The 21,527-nt window shown below is 44.0% G+C and overlaps 1 protein-coding gene across 1 annotated transcript in view; it reads left to right on the top strand.

The window, feature by feature from the left end:
* The window catches only part of HIPK2 (homeodomain interacting protein kinase 2), a 178,258-nt gene extending 165,340 nt beyond the window's left edge, over nucleotides 1–12,918 (top strand). Inside the window, exons 13-15 of the mRNA XM_077807538.1 lie at nucleotides 7,127–7,374; nucleotides 8,403–8,563; nucleotides 11,948–12,918. Coding sequence (XP_077663664.1) covers nucleotides 7,127–7,374; nucleotides 8,403–8,563; nucleotides 11,948–12,415 — 877 coding nt within the window. The 3' untranslated portion in view covers nucleotides 12,416–12,918. The remainder of the gene's footprint in view (nucleotides 1–7,126; nucleotides 7,375–8,402; nucleotides 8,564–11,947) is intronic.
* Nucleotides 12,919–21,527: the final 8,609 nt, after the last annotated feature.

Below are 21,527 nucleotides of genomic sequence, written 5' to 3'. Positions count from 1 at the left end.
CTTTTTTTAGGTGTACATACTCAGCTGATTAAATACTTCTGAAGTTAACAGGGGAAAAATAAAACAGCTTAAATATAGAACAGAAGCACAAATGCATCTTGGGACGAATAAATTATGGATATAAGCGAGAGAGAGAATGTGTGCGCTGCTCATGAATGAATGACACACAGGACCAGGCCAGCGGTAATAGCAGCAGGAGGTATAATTTCACATGCCGCTAACTCTAGCGTAGCAGAGCATGGCAGGAAGAAGTGATTGAAAGGAGGGCAGTGAGGAGGTGCCCTTCGTGACTTTATAACAACAAAAACAACCACCCTCACAACAATTTTCTAAAAAGAAAACACTGATGATTCCTTGGCTTAGAAGGGGACTATTTAAAAGAGAAAAGAAGCAGCGGTTGTACCCACAAGGAAGCATGAGATCCTTTCACCTCCCAGTTGTCATCCAGGCCAACGGGGGCTGCGGGAAGTGGCATGGGCCAAGGGATGTTGCCGATCCCTGGTATAAAGCATAAAGCAAAAAAAAGTACTGTCTAATTTATATACACATCAGCACTTGGGATGAAATCATGTCCCCATTAAAGTCAAGGGCAAAACTCTTATTGACTTTAATGGGGATACGATTTCACCCTTAGTATTTAATATATAATGGTATTATTATTAATGCTGTTATACATAGTCATCACATTCATCAGAGAATCACAATCACAATCATCAGAGAACAAAGTTAGAATTCGTATCCTTTCTCTAAAACAAGTAAATAAATAAACCGTCCCAGGCAGCTAATGCTTGAAATAACAGCCAGCAGAAGCTCTCTCACCAGGCCTGCAGTAGCAGAACCATTACACACTGCTAAATGCTTTAGCAAGTCTAACCAATTCATTTGAGCATAAGCTTTCGTGAGCTACAGCTCACTTCATCGGATGAAATGAGCTGTAGCTCACAAAAGCTTATGCTCAGATAAATTGGTTAGTCTCTAAGGTGCCACAAGTACTCCGATTCTTTTTGCGGATACAGACTAACACGGCTGCTACTCTGAAACTTAGCAAGTCTGACTCCCTCCAGTAGAGGGGAGTGATGAACACACATACAGCTCATTGTGTACCAAGTTAAAGTGCCGGGTTAGGTCTCAGACAAGTGAAAACAGATCCAGTAGGCTCAACATCATTTCTAATGAATATTTCTCATTTTCACAAGCCCGGACTGTGCAGTTCTGCGTGATGCACCAAGAGAGGTGAAACGAGAATAGCAGGACATGTCAGAGGTCCGGCAGCCACGTAGCCAGGTGGAGGGAACAGGGGGAGCGATCCAAAAGAAAGGCACCACCCGCTGCGGCGCTTTTACTCACCCGGCGGCGCTCCGGCGGCAGGCCCTCACTCGCTCCGGGTGTCTTTGGCGGCACTGAAGGTTCCGCTGCCGAGGTGCCGCCGAAGACCCGGAGCGAGTGAAGGTCCTGCCGCCGAGGTGCCGCCGAAGACCCGGCGCGCCGCCGGGTGAGTAAAAGCGCACAGCAGGTGGTGCCTTTTTTTTTTTTTTGGATCGCTCCCCCTGTTCCCTCAACGGGAAAATTCAGAAGGCGCCAAGACACTGACAAGGCGCCACTTGTGCTCAGTGGGGGAGCGGCTGCTGCCCCGCTCCCCCGCTAGCTACGCTACTGAGGTCAGGTGAGGAGGTGGAATGGCAAAGATACATAAGGTCCCAGCACTGAAATAAGTGGCAAGTCATGTTTCAGTGTTAGGGGATTTCAGCCTTGGCGTGGGAGTTCCTTAGTTTTTGTGGGTTTATGTGGGTAAACTTTCTTTGCATAGGGATTATTGTGGTTCATTCTGAAGTGGCAACAGTTCAGAAAACTGCAAGTTATTGGGCCTTCAGAGCCATAGAAGAGAGCTGTTGTAGGCTTAGCCCAGTTCTGTGCATTGGGCCATGTCAGAATGTACCATGATGTGGTTTCTGGAGAGGTAAGGTGGTATGGTGTAAATGCCCATGAACCAAAAGGTCTGTTTGTGCAATGACTGCCATTTTTGTCAGCCCTAGGGCCTGAACCAGGGAGCCTCCGCAGCTGGAAGCATGAGTTGCTACAGTTTGAGCTAAGGAGCCAGACTCTCAATCTGAGAGCTGTAACAGGCCCTGACACATACTGACCAACGTGTTACATTTGCATCTTCTGGGACTTGATATTCTCAGTTTGGAAAAGAAGATCTTGGTCATGAAAAACTGTCAGTCCTAAAAGACTTAGGGCCCGATCTTCAGTGGGTAGAACTCTGCTTCTCTGGAGCAATGTTGATTTACACAGGCTGCAGTGCCAGCCCTTAGTACTGTGGTCCCCAAACTGGGGGGCACGCCCCCCTTGCGGGGGAGTGGAGGAACATTCAGGGAATAGCATGGCAGGGCCAGGGAGAGCCTCCATGGGAGATAAGGAGGGAGTGCTCCAACCCTGGCCTCACTCTTCCCCCAACCCCAGTCAGCCCCCAGTCCTGCTCTGTCTACAGACCCATGCCAGCCCCCATGGGGGGGCGGGTAGGGAGCGCCACACTTCCAGCCCTGTGCCGCCCTGCCCCAGATCAGCTCCACCCCCAAACCCATTCAGCCCCCAGTCCTGCACTGCCTCCAGGCCCACTCCACCCCAACCTTGCTTTGCCCCCAAACCCCGCTCTACCCCCAGCAACAGCTCCACTCCGCCCCCTGCTCCATCCTCATTCCCTCTCCACCCCCAGCACATCCCAGCTTCACCTCTAGCCCCAGCTCCTTCCTCCCTCATCCCCAGTGCTGCCCCCAGCTCCGCCTTCAGCCCAGGTTCCACTGCTGAGGGAGCCTTGGCAGTGCAGTACTGGGGGGGCGGGGGCAGCGCAGACAGATTCTGTTACTGGGAATGTTTGCACATCACTGCCCCTGGGGCAGATCACAACACCATTTGGCCAGGCTGCCCCCCACGCCCCATCTGGCTTCATACCTTCTCCCAGTGCACCAAGCATCTTCCCTTTCCTCCTTCAAATCCCTTCTGAAACCCCACAAGCCTTGCTATGCTGATCTCCTCTTGGAAAAGGGGCCTGGTTCTTTCTCTCAGCTGCACCCAGGCCATTTTGATGGAAGTCACTGGAAGCTGTCCATGCATGTTTGAGAGCACAGACATGCTCAGGGTCTCCATACCTCTTGGACGTGAACTGTTCTGTGGTCTGAGTTTGATCTCAAGCTCTGTAGGGCAGAGCACTTGTCTTTCTATGCACCTGGTAAAAACACTAGGCGTACATATAGGGATTTATAATTAATAAAGAATAGTCATCTTAAAAGGCCATTTTTGCAGGTGCTACAGTAAGAGCAGCATGACCGTGCAGAATGGAGTCCTGGCTGCAGAATGTATATTTCGTTAATCTGTGAGGGTGGACTGCCACCCCTCTCAAGACTGCATGCCTGGGCTACTGTGACTGCAGCAGGGAGAGCTGCTGTCCAGGCAGCAGCCATGAATATACACAGGTGTAATAAGAAGGGTGCAGGGCACATCAATGTTTTTAACTGTGTTTCTGAATAACCTGGAACTTCCACAGAAAGCTGCAGTTGTGCTATAGAAATACAGAAAGCCTGCCAAGTAGGCTACCTTACTGGCGTGTGACAGGGTGCAGAGGCCCTCTGCTTTTCAGTGAGCCAGGAATTAACACCCCTTCCCAGATTCATGTAGGTCTGCCAGGTCTAGTCCTGTAACACAGCAGATCATGGACTAAATGCCCATATCCGACTCTCATGAGAAATCAGAAGGGAGAATAACCACTTGCTAGTTGGAAGGCTTTGAGAAGGGAGAGCTCCTGTGTGGCCTCAGTTTCAGGGTGGGATTTTCAAAAGGCCTGTTGAAATAGGTGCCTGACTTTAAATCTGAGAGTAGTCCCACTGAAATCAATTTATTTTCAGTGTAAGTTGGGCGGCTAACTCATTTAGATGCTTTTGAAAATCCCATCCTGAATCTCTTTGACCCCACTTCAGAACGGTACTTAAGCAGGTACCTAGTTGTAAATATATGAGTAGTCCCATTTGGCTTTTCTGTGTTCTCTAGGGAGAGATGTATGGGCTCTAACAGTGATTATAGTTATTAACTTTTATCAAGCAAATCAACTTGGATTTTCAGTGGGACTACTCATTTTCTTAAAGTTAGGCACCTTGCTGAATGGTTAGGCCATGATCCTGCAAACATTTACGTATGTGCTTAACATTACTACCTGGAGTCATCCCATTGACTTCATTGGCACTACTTATAGTGGTAAAGTTAAGCAGATGCATAAGCGTTCGCAGGATTGGAGCTTTAGTCTCGCTCAGTTCCCCGTCTGTAAAATGAAGATCATAATACTCCTCCCTCTCTTTAGAGGGCTGGGGTTTTGTTCATTTTATATGTTTGATTTCTAGTGCACTTGATTTTCTTATTGTAATCAATGCACCTCGAGGAGGAAAACTTTGCTGACGGAAACACAGTTCTTTCCTTGATGATGCCAGCTTACATCCTGTAGCAAAAGAAAATAACTAAACACTGTCGTTGTTGTTGTTATTTGTAATAGGAAGAGGCTGGTGGCCCCAGCCTTGTTCCGCTAGGCAACGTACCAACATCTAACAACAAGATGACTCTGCCTTCAAGATCTCTCAATCAAAATGGCATAAAATATGAAAATTCTAGAATAATAAAACACAGAGATTTCATGTCTAGGAAAAAGTGCACTTCCACTCCCACAGCTGAGCCCCTTGCATACCAAGTATCAGCCAGGAGCAAATGTTTACAGCTCAGCCACTAAGTCCCATATGTAAGGAAGGAGCTATAAAAGAAATGCAGTCAGAACCTTATCAGTTGTCAGAGCACAGTTCAGTGACTTGATTTTTCTTTATAAAATGTAATAACACTCAGTGTTAGAGAACAAACGTCTCTCTTTCACAGGCAGCAGAGGGCAGTTGCAAAGGGCAAATATTACAGATACTCGTAAATGTGAAATTACAGCATTTCTATTAGGCAGATGGAATATTGATGACAGAGTCATTTTTATCAGCTTAATGTTCTTTCTCGCAGCACCATATCAAAACTGTTACATCTTCCTTCAAATAAGTCAGTTGTCATTCTAAGTCACGCCATTATTCTCTCCATTTCAAACACAGCACCCTGTCCGTCTCTTGATGGAAGAGGGGATTAAATTGACAGTCTGTTACTGCAAGCCCTTTAAAAGAAGTCCTTTACTCGTGGGAGGAGTGGATTCAATTCTGTGCTCTACCCCAGGCTTCCTTTGTGATCACTTAATCTCACTGAGCCTCAGTTCCCCATCTGTACAATGGAGTCACCATTCCTCCCGCCCTTTATCTGTATTGTCTATTTAAATTGTAAGTGCAGAACGGGGACTGTCACTTTGTGTTTTCTACAGTGCCTAGAACAATGAGGCTCTAATCTAGGTCTGGGCTTCCTAGGTGCTCCTTTAATCATCATAAAGCCTTTGAAATCTGTGTGGAGCTCCCTGAGTAAGGATTACTCGCCTGAGAAAGCATTGCAGAATCAGGCACTGGAAAATTTGGTTTTTAAAGCAGCACATTAGTGGACATTTCACTTGAAGGACAAAAAATGAAATAAAAGCTTTTCAAACCCAAGAAGCAAAGGGAAGGCTGGGCAGTTGCCACCCAGGAAGGCTGCTGGAAAGGCTCTTTATCAGTGAAATGTGGTGAAATCAATAATGCTGCTGAAGAGGCGTAGCTCACTTTTTCTTGCACTGTTAAATAAATAAATAAATAAATAAATACATGCACAAATAAATAAAAATTGCCTGCAATGCAAGCTGGTCTGGAGGTCTGCAGCATTTGCCTACAGTAACTGGGATAGCTAGTAATGCTGAGACAAGAGGGCAAAATGCCCACCGGTGGCTGAATCCAAAATAATCAGATCCTCTCTTGAGTTAACAACGTGTCAGAGAGGGGATTGAACTGAGCCTCAATGGGGAAGGGAATAAAGGGGAAAAAAGAGTTGTGCTCAAGAGGTTAAGAGATGTACTGTTATTTCTATATGGTGTTTTTGTTCCTGTTGGGACTGTTTCCACTACTGAGTCTAATTACTTAGCTCTTTATGCGCTATCCATTTCTTTTCATCATTTTAAAAACTTCAGTTGCCATAACAACATAATGCAATCAGTGAAACATAGCAGCTATTTTCTGTAGTCAAGGTCTGTGCGCTGTCAAGGATATGAGCCATTTAAGCAAATCTTCTCCCTCTCTCCCATCCCCCACCTCGCTCTCTTTTTTCTCTAAACAAGCTCATAATGGGAAGGATAAACCATCAGGAATAATTAGACACAGTAGTGGAGCGAATCCCAACAGCGCGGGTGCAGTCTAGCTAAATGAACTTCTAGCAATAATCCTGGAAATGTTGATGTTGATGTTCCTTTTTAATCACTTCTTTGATGCTGTAGATAGATTAGGTGCAGCAGGACCTCAGTAATTCGCATTAATGTCAGGAGACCTGTTGCGAATTACTGAATGTTGCAAATTAACAAGTAAGAGAATAAAACCCAAGGATTCTGCATAGCAAAATATATATTGTTCATTTTCTTCAGCTGTCCTTTCGTTTCAAGTATGTATGAATATATATGCTGTATAGTGCATTAGTAAATATAATGTTGTATATTTTGTAAAAATGGAATTTTAATCATATGAAACCTCACTGTAACATCTATTATTAAATCTTTGCTGGGGGAGGGAGGGAGACACTGCATTTCTGTGTGAGTGGTAAGAAATGCAACTTAGTGTAGTGTGATCTACTGAGCTTCTCCTGCTGAGTGGTAGTAAATAGCTTGGAAATAAGTCTAGCAGTCTGTGTGAGCTCTATTCTAAGGTGTGCATGTAAGCTCAATTATAAGATCCAGACTCAGGATTTTACTCAGTCCTTGCTCAGACAAAACTCACGTGACTTCAATGGAGGTTTGCCTGAATAGTAAGAAGTGAGTTCAGGAGCACAGGATTTGGCTTAGGTGGCCCTGATCTGGCAAAGCACTGAAGCACATGCTTCACTTTAAGCCTGTGAGCACCCCGTTTGTTAGAGGAGCAGGCTGAGGATGGAATGGAATGTTGGTATTCAGACAATTCTTGCCTATTCACTATCTTCCATGTTGTTTGATTTTCAGCACCCTATCCAAGCAAAGAAAAAACGTCATCAGCTGCGTCACAGTGCACGATTCACCCTACTCCGATTCCTCCAGCAACAACAGCCCCTATTCAGTGCAACACCGTGGGGCACACAATAATGGGAACACCTATGATACAAAAGGGGTACCAGAGACCCACTACAGTGGGAACCCCCGAACTATAATCGTGCCACCACTGAAAACCCAAGCCAGTGAGGTGTTGGTGGAATGCGATAGCCTGGTACCAGGTAAATTGCACTTCTTCCCTCAAGAAAATAATAACAAGAAATAAACAACAATCTTGGAAGAATCTCACTCTTCGGGTTCTTTAAAAAATAGATGCTATGCACCTTCTCTCCCCAACACGCCTGGCACAGCTGTTCTTGGGAGGCGTGGAGCATTATTAACATGTTGCACGGAGGCACTTCAGCGTAGCTGGGAGTCATAAGGGCTACGTTTTTTCTCGGTTACATCAGCGATTGTTGGAGAGCAGAATTTGGCCCCTAGTGCAGACATTGATATAGGGGCCCTTACACCAGCTTGAGCCAGGCCTGCCATGTAAGGTTATATATTTACTCAAAAATGGGCAAGAGTTCCTTAGATTGAAAGCTTTTTTTTTCATCCAAACCTGCTAACGTTTCTGGGGGAACAGGCTCCCCTGGACTGGGTGTGTCAGGTTCGCTCACCCACCTTCAGAGCCTCCGCTGTTCTGGAAAACACGCCGGATCAAAAAGGGCTTTCTTCTGTGGTTCCTGCCTCCTGGCACCGTGTTCGGAGCTGTGTGATTGTCCTTTTGTTTCATACATTGCAGTTGCGAGACTGTGCACCAAAGTGCAGAGCGTGGGCTCTCCCTTGTTCTCCCTCCCTATTCACAGTGAGGCTGGCCAGGTTAAGGGTTTTCCTTGCTCTGCATTCCAGGCCTCTATCTTTTCCTTTCTCTCCTTACCATCTGCCCACTCGCCTCCTGCCAGTCCCCAAGCAGAACACTTTCTGGCACTCCTGAGGGTTCTGTAAACCAGCCTCCAGACCCAGTTAGAGATTCACCTAGTGGAGTTTGTATTGTTGCCTTGGGGGCAACTGGCAGGCCCATGTTTGTGAGCTCCCAGAGGTACTGTTAGGTAAGTACCTTCCTATAGCTAGGAGGAGCCATTTTCAATGCACCCTTTCTTATGCGCCTCTTTCCACAGGCCACCCAGAGACGATTCAGTGAGGGAAGGGTTGGTTAGATGATGTAAGACATTATTTAAGAACAAATGTGTTTTCTTTGCTGTCACAGTCACCACCAGTCATCATTCATCCTCCTACAAGTCCAAGTCCTCCAACATCGTGACCTCCACCAGCGGTCACTCTTCAGGGAGCTCGTCTGGAGCCATTGCCTATAGGCAGCAGCGGCCAGGACCACATTTCCAGCAGCAGCAGCCTCTTAATCTCAGCCAGGTAAGGAACCTGGGAAGGAGGCAGCAAGTAGGCCCCACAAAAATGTGCCATCTAATGTGTATTTTGACATAGTATCTTCCTTATGTAACCCACACCCACTCAGTGTAGTACTCTTTTGCCCTCTAGTGGTGTGTAGGACAGAGTTACGTCTTTCAGCACAGAGAAGAGGGGCTCATGCTTTTAGAACCAGAAGTCCCCAGTTCAATTCCCACTGCTAACAATCCACACAGGGTTGCACATACATTGAACATACAAATTATCTGAAAAGTCAAAACGTTTAACCTTGAGAGAAAAGAGAAGTAACATTGACAGGCAGGTCTGTGTGCTGATTATAGGGGAGAATGGAGAGGGAGGGTATACGAAAGGGGTGGGGATTCATCTCAATTATAGTCAGATGTCAAGACAAAACCTTTCGAGTGAGGTTTGAAGGGAGGGTGTGACTGGCTGTTGGGGTGGAAGACATTTCCATTCAGAGGTGACAAGTGGAGTGGGCATACAAATTGTGGCCAGCCAGAGATGTAGTGTAGTCAGAAGTCCATTTCAAGATCACTTAATCTGGGCCAAGATTTAGGCAGTCCCTGTTGGGTGACAGCAGGCTGTACCAGATGTGTCTCTGAGTCAGAGCCGGAGAAGCCCGGTGCTGCCCAGCAGTCTCAGTAAGAATATTCTTTGAGTTTACTACATCTGAGACCCATCTTGTCTCTATTGCGAGGTAATGGCAGTCAGGAGGGGACAGCAAAGATGCCAAGATTTCAGGAGTGGGAAGCTCTGAGAACTCAGAGGGCAGTGTTGACTTTGATACAGAGCTGAATAAAAGAGAAGCTGTTCAAAAAATGATAACATTTTCTGGCAAAACCCGTGTTTCAAAATTTAGCTGAAAATTTGAAAAAATTTGACTAGCTCTAAATTAAAAGTGAGTGAAACTGGTGAAAAGTGGAGATGATGGGATCCTGTTTACAAGAATGAGAGTGTAGTTTGGCTGCAGCATTCTGGACCCTAAAGATTACACAGGAAGGATTTAGGAAAATGATAAAGGAGAATTGGAAAATAGAAGTAAGAAAGATGGGACAGTGTCATTCTTGTTTGGCAATTGTTTTCTAATTCCTGTTTTCTTGGTTATTTAATACTTTGACTGCCAGATTGCACAATAGTCATAACTGACTGAGGAAACGCTTTGGCACCATCATGCAATGTAAGGAACCAGCTTAGAAAATTCCTAGTGTTTGGGAAGAACATATCTTCTCTCCTAAGGCAAGAACAGCAGTTACCTTTGTTCAAGAAGTTACAGCTGATTACATAAGAGTTCTGAGAGAGGAAAGTCTTCAGGATTTGTTGGGGCTCAGGGTTGCTGGGGGTGTATGTTAGGCTTCCAACCAAGGAAATGAAAGCAGCAAAGACCACCGTTATTAAATCAATACATAAATCAATACAGCTGCCTCTGCCCATGCTGGACTCCAGGGCTTGCAGTTCAGCAGCTTTCATCAGTGTTAAATTCACTGTCAAATTTTAAAAAGATTTGTCTGAATCTAGCCATGGATCTCATAGTAGAAATTCTTACTGCATCACTGCGATGCAAGGTTGTGGGAGTCTTACTGGTAGCTGCCCTTCCGGGCAATGGGGAGTGCGGTCTTATAATATTCTCTGGAGAACTGCTGTGGTGGACCGATGGAACATAGGTTTTGGAGGGACCCTGTGCAACCCTGCTACTTCCAAGGGAAGTTTACTGTGACATTGAGAATTTGAGGAGGAGGGGAAAAACACATGAGAAATTGTGACCCCAAAACCCCTCAGAATCTCCTGATCCTGGTGTCAGAGTAACAGCCGTGTTAGTCTGTATTCGCAAAAAGAAAAGGAGTACTTGTGGCACCTTAGAGACTAACCAATTTATTTGAGCATGAGCTTTCGTGAGCTACAGCTCACTTCATCAGATGCATACCGTGGAAACTGCAGTTTCCACGGTATGCATCTGATGAAGTGAGCTGTAGCTCACGAACGCTCATGCTCAAATAAATTGGTTAGTCTCTAAGGTGCCACAAGTACTCCTTTTCTTTTTTTGATCCTGGTGTGTCCATTCTGGCTTGTCAAAGAATGTCATGTGAGGTCTTAAAAGAAAGCCAGGATCATGATGGTCATTAATAGCATTGTGAAATGTATGTACAGACACTGTGTAAGGAGTTATGTCCGTATACTGGAAATATGTTCTGAAATCTGTATCAAGGCAGAGTTGACAGACAGGTTTTCTGTCAGACAAAAGATGTTTATTGACTTATCTCTCTGTCTGCATGTAAATTAAGCATTGTAAGCCAACACAAAGGAAGCCCTATTTACATATGAAATCAGTGGGTGACGCACTGGAGAATAAGTCACAGGGCTTTATCCTGCCTCTGGGTACAGACAATGAACTTTGGGAGAGATAAGGAGAAGGCTAGAAAGGCAGCCCTTTATCTGCACCTAGGAAATAATTAGGCAGTGTGATTGCATTCCTGAAAATGGGATCACAACTAAACTTGATTGGTTGAAATGCTGCAAGGGTCATGTGAGGGGAGGTTAAATTCTTTAGACAGAAGGTTAGCCTGTTAAGTTTAGTCTCTAGAAACCTGGTAGCCCTTTTGTTTCCATTATCCTTACTGTCTCTCACTCTCAAATCTTTGATGATAACCTTATTGTTGTTTTCTATATACATATCTCAGTGCTGTGGTATTATACCTGATCCTGAGTTTAGGGTTCAAAAAAGAAGTAGCTAAGTTCATGGAGGATAGGTCCGTCAATGGCTAGTAGCCAGGATGGCAGGGATGGTGTCCCTAGCCTCTGTTTTGCCAGAAGCTGGGAATGGGCGACAGGGAATAGATAACTTGATGATATCCTGTTCTGTTCATCCCCTCTGAAGAACCTGGCATTGGCCACCTTTGGAAGACAGAATACTGGGCTAGATGGGCCTTTGGTCTAACCCAGTGTGGCCGTTCTTATGAGTTGAATCATTCAAGCTGGTGTGCACTCTGTTCTCTTGGGGATAGCAGACCTGGTATTTCTGTGGGTGTTCAGTGGAGAAAGAGCTGAACTCTACAGGGGAATGCTTCAAAGGGGCTCAGAGTCTGGGGTGCCCCTATTGTTAACCTTCAAGGAAAAAAGGAAGGGCTGGCATAACCCAGAGGCGAGTGCTTGGATTGTGAACAGGCTGGAGGTGTCAGGGAGCAGACTCCCACTCAAGCATAAGCAGGTCTTCCCCCTGGAGGCAGGGAGCTAACAAGGTGACTTGTACTCCTGGGTGCCTCGAGAACCATCACAGAAATCACCTTGGCTCTGGAAGGAGCTCACTCCAGGGCCTAGAGGAAAAGAACAACCTGTTGTCTTCTAACTGTCCTGTATTGTGCTCTCTTTGTGCAGGCCCAGCAGCACATCACGACTGATCGCGCAGGGAGTCACCGGCGACAGCAAGCCTACATCACTCCAACAATAGCTCAGGCTCCGTACTCCTTCCCACACAATAGTCCCAGCCATGGTACGGTCCACCCCCACCTGGCTGCGGCGGCAGCGGCTCACCTTCCCACCCAGCCCCACCTCTACACGTACACCGCCCCTGCTGCTCTGGGTTCCACAGGCACCGTTGCTCACCTGGTGGCCTCCCAAGGGTCTGCTCGTCATGCTGTGCAACACACCACTTACCCGGCCAGCATTGTCCACCAGGTTCCTGTCAGCATGGGCCCTCGGGTTCTGCCATCACCCACCATCCACCCAAGTCAGTACCAGGCTCAGTTTGCCCATCAGACCTATATCAGTGCTTCTCCCGCTTCCACAGTCTACACTGGATACCCACTGAGCCCCACCAAGGTCAACCAGTACCCTTACATCTAAACACTGGAATGAGAGAGAGAGAGAGAGAGAGACCCGCAAAGAGGGAGTGAGGTGGCTGTTTTTATACTGAAGAACATGACAAACAATGCAATGGGAGGCTCACTTGAAACTTGAACGAAGGAGACTTTAAGGGAGAAATGAGAAAGGAAAGAAGGAAAGAACTAATTCTACACTTTTTATTTAAAAAAAAAAAGAAAAAGGAAAAAAAAAAGAGTGAGAAAAATAAAACAAATACAAAACCATTCTGCACCAAACTAGAGGGGGGGAAACAGATGGACCCAAAGTGGGTTCTGTTTTTGGAGAACTTCACCAATAGACTTTTAAAGTTTATTTTAATCTGATAATGAGCTACATTTAGGAATTTGTTGTCCAGAACACCTAAAACAAAATACATTAGATTTTTAACCCAATAAATCTATGGATTAGGGATTTATCCAGAATTTCAAAGGGATAATGCCCCATTTTTGCACTGGTCTCTGTAACCCAAAGGTGTGTGAGGTGTTTTCCATGGGGAAGGTAAAGGGAGGGGAGTGGACAGGGGTAGAGGAGGGGAAGGGAAGGATTGTTCCATCACTCTAAATTTCAGACCTAGCACTGATATGCTTAAAACGTTTACACGCAAACAAGAATACGCACCATTTGTCAAGATCAGAAGCATTTGGAGCTATTTTTCCCTTTCTGTGAGCACCCTGGATAAATCCCTGAGAAATGTTATTCTTAAAAAATGTCTCTAATAGTGTATGTTAGACTTCAGTTTCTTTATTTTATTTTATTTGGAAATTTTCTTTTTAATCCCCAGCTCTTTCCGTGTAGGAGTAGAAAATTTCGCTGGCCCCTTGGTAGAATGTAGCACTATACAGTACGTACACCCTTTTTACTATATTGTGTTGAACTTCAATGATACCAATAGACTATTCCTCAATGTGATTGCACAAAAACAAAAACAACAAAAAAAACAAAAAAAAGAAAAAAAATATAACCTAGGCATGTAACAAATGTGATTGTCCAGGTATGTGTGTGTGTGTGTGTGTGTGTGCGCGTGTGCTGATGCTGCCTTCTCTCTGTGGTGTGTTCCTCAGCACAGCCATTACAACTGTCACAGTCTTAGTTTTACATCATTCCCTTGTAGTGCCTTACCGAACTACAGATGCGGTTTAAGGGTTTACTTCCACTGGTACTCCTAGAAACTGACTGAGGCTAGTCAGAATTTCATCTGAGCTCTTCTTTTGTGGTGGTGTTGATTTTCTTCTTCGAGGTTATTTTTCTGCCCCTGTTGTTACTCTTTAGTCATTTGCCGATGTGCAGGGGTCAGGAAGGCTTGTGGGGGCTAGAAGGACATACCCCAGATATCTATTTAACAATGTACAGGCTAGAAGTGACCAGATTGGTCATGAGACCCAAATGTAGCTGCCCAAAGGGTCAAAGGTTTTGTTTTTGGGTCTGGGTTTTTTTGTTCCCTTTGGGAATAAAAATTTCCCTATCAGTAGTTTAATTCTCATTCTGCTGTTTGCTAACATTCTTAGAGGATTAGAAGAACAGATTCCTCCCATCCTTGCTTTACAAAGCTCTAGAGCGTTACATTGCCTGAGTACTATGTCAGAGAGAAGGGGGAGTGGGGATTTGGTCCATCAGAGGGGGAATGCTTAAGGACACTTCCAGTAGAATTCCATAAATGCGGGGGGGGGGGGGAAAGAAAGCAAGAGAATGAGAGAATTCAGTCTAGAGAGTTAAACTCAGGTTTCCTGAGTGAAAAGAGAAAATTTTGAGACATCAAGGCCCTACCCATTGTAATGTAGTTCTGACCGTGTTCTTTCCCCTCCCTCATCCCATTTGTATAAAAGCTGTAGTAGAATGCTGTTTGAACTTGGTGAAAAAAATTCTTGCTCTGGATCCTCAGCTTCAAAGGAACTCTAAACAGTCTTGTTTTTGGGTAGGTTTCCAAAGAGAGATTTTCTTATAGCTGAGAGGGTTAAGAGGGAAAAGGCGATAAAAATGGGTGCACCATTGCATCAATACTTAGAATTTCATATGTACTTGTGGCGGGGAGGGGAGAAGAGCCTAAGAAGAAGAAGGTTTGGTGGTGTGTTCCCATCAAAGATTAGGTCTGCATGGCCACTCAGTGCCACTATAGATCTACCTAAACCGAGAGCAAGGAGTGTTTCAAGGTTTACTGCAAGATGCTAGAGAATGGCAGGTCAATTGGCACAGTGAAGAGGGATGGATCCCGTGGATGGAGTTAAGGAAAAGGTCTCTCGAGAGAGAGAAACTGGCAAGACAGACAAGCACAGCTGTAATATCTGATCATGAGCATTTGTCCAGCCTTGAAGAAGGAAGGGATCTCAGTATGCATAGATTGGGCAAGATTATTTTATTTTGGCAAACCATCAAGTATCCCTCATGTTTGCCATTTCAGATTCATAAGCTATCCTTGCACTGTTTTATTTTACCATCTCTCCCTCGCTCCTACTAAATGTAATGTAAATCAGGATCTGATCTCTCAGCAGTCCATGCACCTTACATTCTTCCTTTAAAAAGACCACACTTTCCCATTTATCAAAGCCAGGAAATTCCCTATTCTCCCTGTACGTTTCCGTTGCATTCCTCTCATGTCCCATTGGTTCAGGAATGAAAGCGTCATGCTGCTTGTGTCATTAAAAGGAATAATATTGTTATTTTACTGTATGATTGTTCTGATTATTATTATTATTTTATTATTATATTTTACTCTGGGTTTTAATTGCACACGCATTCCTGCATCTTTGTGTTATTTTTCTCTTAGTATTATTATTGATGTTGTTTTGTTAATTTTATTATGAATAGTTTCTCTTCATCAGTGGCATCAGAGGGGTTGCTGTGCCTGTGAGAACTGCAGGAAGAGAGGAAGATAGTTTTGTTCTGAGAAGACAAACTGCAGAGAGCATAGAGGGATCAGGGAAGGGACATGCCATAAGGACGTGTCCTTTAGGGATGGAACATTATCCCACATGGCACCCCTGCATTTCAGCACAATGCCAGAAACTTTCCCTTGGAGGCAGAGACCAAACAGCAACCCACGTCATTTTCTAGCAGCAGGGCTGGATTAAAAGAGCATGAGGGCCCAGGGTCCATTAGGTCCAACTCACCATCACATTGTAGCAGCTAGTGTTTGCTGAGGCACTTGTGTGAGACCAAGACCAGGCCATGTCCCCATAAGCCCTTTAATTAACCCAAGCTGGGGCTAAGTATTAGAGCTCAGTTTCCCAGAGGGGCAAACAAATGGTTGGCTCCTCCGAAGGTGCCCTATCTACCCTCCAAGCTCTGAATGAGAGAACCCGAATGGAGGAAAGAACGTGATCCCCAGTCCAGTCACTGGATAAACAACACTGGCAGACACTGAAGATAGTAGCTTGTTAAAACCAAGCAGCAGGAATAGCAAGGTACCTGTCCTGTTCTACCATTTCTGAAGACTAAAGGTGTGTCCATATGGCCAAGATATTTGGCTTGTGTTTCTTCCTCCTTGATATAGCTGGTCTTTTAATTATTACTTATGAAATTTTATTAAGCTTTTTTGTTGTATGGAATTATGTTTTCAGTTACATCTCCCACCCTTATTAAAGCTGTGGGTGTAGAGTCTGTGTAAAGGCCTAATTCAGCAGCACTTTTAATCACATGCTTGAGTGCTTTGCTGAATAAGGATGGACTTTAAGCACATGCTTAAAGTCAAAATATTTGCTTACGTGCATCACTATATTTGGGGCCAATAAAGCAGGGAAGAGAGGAAGGGTTGGTTTTAATCTCACTTACCAGAATGTTTGATTTATTTATTATGTTTTGCCTGTGCCCAGATCTTTCTCGTTCTTCCACTATGCACGAATCTGATTTCTGTGGCAATAGGGTGACAGAGCTTACGACGGTGCATTCTGTGGTGTGAAGGAATGCATTGCAAAGTGGAAGGGGCAGTTGTTGGTCCTGTTCATGCTGAGAGCACAGTTGGGCTAGCTATGGTTCTGATCCCAGTGCAGTCAGAAGCAGCGCTGCTGGAAGGGGTTGTAATAAGGATGAACAATGTATCCGTAATATTGTGTTTATGTTGCAATGCTAAGTGAGGACTGAGTTTTCTGCTGGGTAGGGAGACAAAAAAAATGCCTTTCCCTCTCTCTCTCTCTCTCTCTCTGAAAATATAGTATGGTAAGGGCAGTACTGTTAGCCACACAGAGGGGAGACAATGTTAGTAGAGGAGCTAAATTCTTGGCAGGCACACGGTTGGTGCTACACAAGTAACAATAGCTGAATTATTTAGCTTGCAGAGACCTTTGGAGTTGAAAATAGGATTGATGTGTTTTGGAATGAGCTTGGGGTTCTTTGTGTGTGTGGAGTAAACTGCTTGGAAACTTGAGGTGGGAGGTGAATGGTTCAGTACTGGAAGTATTACCGGTGGTTCCTGGTTGGCAGTGACCCCTTTCCCCATCACAGTGTCTTGCTTTCGGCTGATGCTGGAAACAGGAGAGGTGAACAGACATTGCCTCTCTTAGAGCTGGACATTCAAAGTGCTGCTATGAAACCAGAATATACAAAGAGGTGGAGGGACTAGTTACCTTGAGCAGAATGAAACAGGATAATGGACGAACTAGAACTTTTCTCAGTGTAGACTGGGCCAAATCCAGCTGTTTGAAGAAGGAACTACAATTGCATTCCCCTCAGTGGAGTTGCACCTGCTTATACCAGGGCTGCATTTGACCCTCTGGGGAGATTTTTACTCCCTCACGCTCCATAATAGTTCTGTCAAGAAACATTCCAGCAAAGGGACACTTCTGTTTCTGTCATGCTTCTTTTTTATATTCTCAAGGGATTATGCCTCCGAATTTGGTTTGAAAGAAATTCCATTACCAAACCAGAAGGGAAGATAAAACCCCATGTCTTTCTTTAACCAAAGAAGCTTCATAAAGAAATTTAAATAAAGAGAAAAAGAGACCCTACCCATTACAGATACAGAATTAAGTCACAGGCCCTGACTGTCAGGCAATAATGACACGCTATGGAATTCTTTCTTTCTTTCCTTTTCGTTTCTTTCTGTTTCTGTCACTCGTTTATGTTTTGATTAGCTAGCTTCTTGAGTGGAGAAATTCAGTCACACTAAAATATTGCTGCTATCCTAAACTTTAGAGGACATCAAAACCATTATGCTTCTCTGACTGTTGTTGTTGTTATTATTCATAATAATTACAATGTATCTTATCACTGGCAACAATGTGATGTTGAAATTGTGAACTGTGTAATGGGAATAAGCTTCCGTAAGCTCCCCATGCTTCTGTAGTGTTTAACTCTCCTGCTTTTGGACTCCGTTTGCAATCTCTGTGTGTCAGTGCAATGCTGTAGCTCCTGTCATGATGAAACCTCTGCAAAGTTGGGCAAATGCAGAAGAAGTGTTTGTGGAAGTGTGTGCAGGTTTGCCAGGGTTTGGCAATCAGCCCAGCAAAGGGGTATGAAGTGCTGCTTACGGGCCAAGTTCTGGACCTGTGAGTGCAGGGTCTGACTAAATGTTCCTTGTTCGGGGAGTTCTGCAGCCACTGGGAGAAATAATCCTCTCCTTCCCTGACAGGGTGCAAAGCACCAGTGTGACTCAGGCCATGGGCTGCAGTAGCGTCTGTACCCGCTGTGTTCCCCTTCCCCCATGTGGAGGTTTAGGTCAGTGGATCTGCAGTTGTGGACACTCTGGCCGTACCCCCACTGATCCCTAGATCTCCTCTGCACTACTGTAGAGACAGCCTCTGACGATAACTGCTTTGCAATGTGCATGATGTGTGGAGTCCTCCAAATTCCCTCTCTGGAGTCTGGTCCGGTGCATTAGGATCACTTTAGTTCCTCTGCATTTAAGGCCTCAGTTCTTAGAGAAAGGAAAATGGTACTGAGCTCTGTGCATCCAGTCTTTGAGTCCACATGCTGTCATACCCTTTGAAGCCAATGGGAATTTTGCCTGCATGTAGACCAAGTTAAGATTATCAGTTGCGTTGAGCAAAATACCTTTTCTACACACTATTTTACAGCAAAGGTCACAAATGTTTGTCACACTACTGTAAGCTATAGTGTCTTGGCTCGTTGCTGTAGTATTGTCTTTAAGAATAGGTCCAGCCCATGCTGCCTGCCCTGGGTTCCAGGTACATACTATGTCACCATTAGATGCTGTGATGCCAGCCCTTCAAAGTTTGCCATTATAGTCTGTTGCCACCCAGAGGCTGCAGCCCTGCCCAGCCCTGAAGCTACTTAATTGCATTGGGCAGTGTCACTGCAGGGTTAGAGTTCAGACCAGATGGCTAATTTGGAACTCAATCCTGCAGGTGCTTATGCCCGTGAATAACTTTCCTCCACTTTGGTCCCAGAACATTATTGGAATCACTCACGTGTGTAAAGTTGCTCAGGTATGTAAATGTTTGCAGGATCCAGCTCTAGATAAGCAGACAAAGACTGATCTCAGCAAACACAAGTTGCTCTCATAGGAGAAGGAAACACACGTTTTGCATCAAGTGTGAAATTTGAATGGGGAATTAGCTTAACTTTTCAGGAGTCTTACGAAGCATACTATGAGACTTTGCTTTCTGCCTTTATAGAATCAGATTGAAATTTACATTTCTCACGTACGGGTTAGCTTGTCCTTCCAGTTTTAGCAGTGCTGCTATAACAGACTCTTCATGTGCGTATGAAGGTAAAGTTTTTGTTTTCAATCTTTTGCTTGTCATAGTTAATCCAAGAAAGGCAATACTAAAGGTATATTTTTTCCAAAAATGATATTTTTTACTGCACTGATAAATATTGTGACATCTCTGATCTTAAGTCTTTAGCTGTAGGGGGAATTATGTGCAGATTCACATAGATCTTGTAAATACTTGTGTGTGGGTCTGACAGCCAGGGACTTTTTTTTTCTTTCTTTCTTAAAAAAAATAAATACAAATAAAAATCAAAAGGTTTCCTCTTTGAGACGGAAAGAGATGGACAGCAATGCTGAGAGCAAAACAAAAGCTTATCCCACTTTCAGAACATAGCCAAGGAGCTTTTGCAGTGCTGGCATGGAGTTGATGATAATGCGGACATGATATTGATTTTTTTTTCCAGTGAATTGATTGGAAAGGAGTAAGTAAGTTAGAAAAGCTTTGGTCTGGAATTCTGATCAGAAATGCTGTTCATCAGCCACATGGCACCTCTTAGGGTTTTGTTATATTTTGTTTCTTAATTCATCTTTGTCGACTGATTCGAGGCTTGTTTGCCTGGGTTCTAGGTTGGTCTATGTGTGTTCTACTGTTCTAGAACTCATTGACTCCATTGGAAGCAAACCCATCTGATCAGGATTCTGGATTCTGATTGGTTGCAAAGGTATTCTGGCGCTATGGTGGAATACCTTCCGTTTTTTAAAGAAGGATTTAGATACACTTATATTACACAAACTGTGACCTAATGGCAATAATTACCTCAAATGTGGGCATTCATCCTGGTTTTAGCCTTTTTGAAAATATGTAGCCAGCTTGAACTTGGGTTTCAAAGACTATAAACTTTGTATGGGCGGAATAATGATAAATGCCCACCCTGGTCATTGTTGCTTGAATGAATTCTGAAGACCGTGATTCTTTAAAACAAAAACAAAAGAAACCAAGGAATAGATTACTCTTTTATGTATTGTAATCAATTGTTAAAATGCACATGTAAGTATATATGTTTATAGCTACTGTAAAATGCTTTGGCCTTCTAGAAGTTATTTAATGAGTCACATTTTAAACCAATATGAACTGAATAACAGACTGTGGCTACTTAAAGAGTTTTCTGGCTACATTTTATAGTTATTACAGTGTTTTATAGTTTACATTTAAACTGGTACTTTTTAAGGGAAATTTCTGTTTGTAAATGACACCTTCAAAAACTCAATACAGCTGCCTCTATTTTTTAATTTTGCCCTTTTAAAACAGAAAAGAGCAGGTGTGTCTTTATTATGTATATTCTGTTTTGAGATATAACATAGTATTGGAAAGTGAGTTCTGATCAAAGAATCCACCTTATTCCAAAGTATAGTTAAAAAAACTGCTCCACACATACTGAAGTATAGTCCAATACATGAGCTATTTATTTTTTAATAACAAACTTTAATGAAATTCCTTGGGTTGAAGCATGGAGCACAATACTTCCAAATCAACTATCCTCTGTAGGACCATAACCTGGATGAAGATACCTGTATAATGAGAGAGAAGGATATTCAAAGGAAGGGCTGTATTGTTTTGTTCATAACTCATTAGCTGAACTATTGATTCCTGAACTAGTGAATCCCTATTTTGTTTTGGGATTGTTGGTTGTTGTTTTTTTTTTGTGTGACAGCCACTCAGAGAGGCAATGCTGTAATTTGGCCTTCATTCTGTTCATCCCTTTATACAAGTGACTCCACCCTAGAAACATTTTGAACCAGTGAACTAACTACAAAATCCACTGACCATCTCTCTGTAAACTTTATTAGCGAACGGTGGTACCCTTTGGTGTTGTTTTGTTGTTATAGGTTGTCGTATATTTTGCATTTTGATGTAACCTCTTCTTTTTTTTTCAGTCTCACTTCACCATGAGTATCTGTCTAGTTTTGTCTTTGTTTTCTTTCAGTTGGGTAACCAATGAACACAGTGTCAATGTCTTGCTGGGCAAAGTAGTACTTTTAGATAATAAAAGTACCTGAATTGGCATTTTAAAAAAAGTCTGTCTGAAGTACTGAGCTTCAGTTGTGGTGCTCAGGTAATCTCAGCAAAGCTCCTTGCATCTTTCAGTGAGGCCTGACACAGCTGCACTGTTGATCTTGGCAGTTGAATGAAGTTACTAGAAAACAACAGTGATACTTTACAGTTAGGCCCCTGTGCTGCTGCTGGTAAAATCAGTGTCCAAACTTCCCATTGACTTCAGTGGGAGCAGAATTGGTCCCTAGCCCCTCCAGTAACTCCATTCAGTGCCAGGTACCCTCACTGTAACTCACATTACCAAAGCGATAACTTATCATGACTGGGGTTGCCATTTGGTGAACTAAATCGAGGACTGTTAGCAGCCCTTGGGCAAACTGGAAAATGTCCACCCCCTAACAGGCCACAGTCACAGAATCAACAGCCACTAACCATTT

This window comes from Eretmochelys imbricata, chromosome 1 (assembly GCF_965152235.1).
Source record: "Eretmochelys imbricata isolate rEreImb1 chromosome 1, rEreImb1.hap1, whole genome shotgun sequence".
NCBI classification, from domain to species: domain Eukaryota; kingdom Metazoa; phylum Chordata; order Testudines; family Cheloniidae; genus Eretmochelys; species Eretmochelys imbricata.
This window is presented reverse-complemented; position numbering and strand designations above follow the sequence as displayed.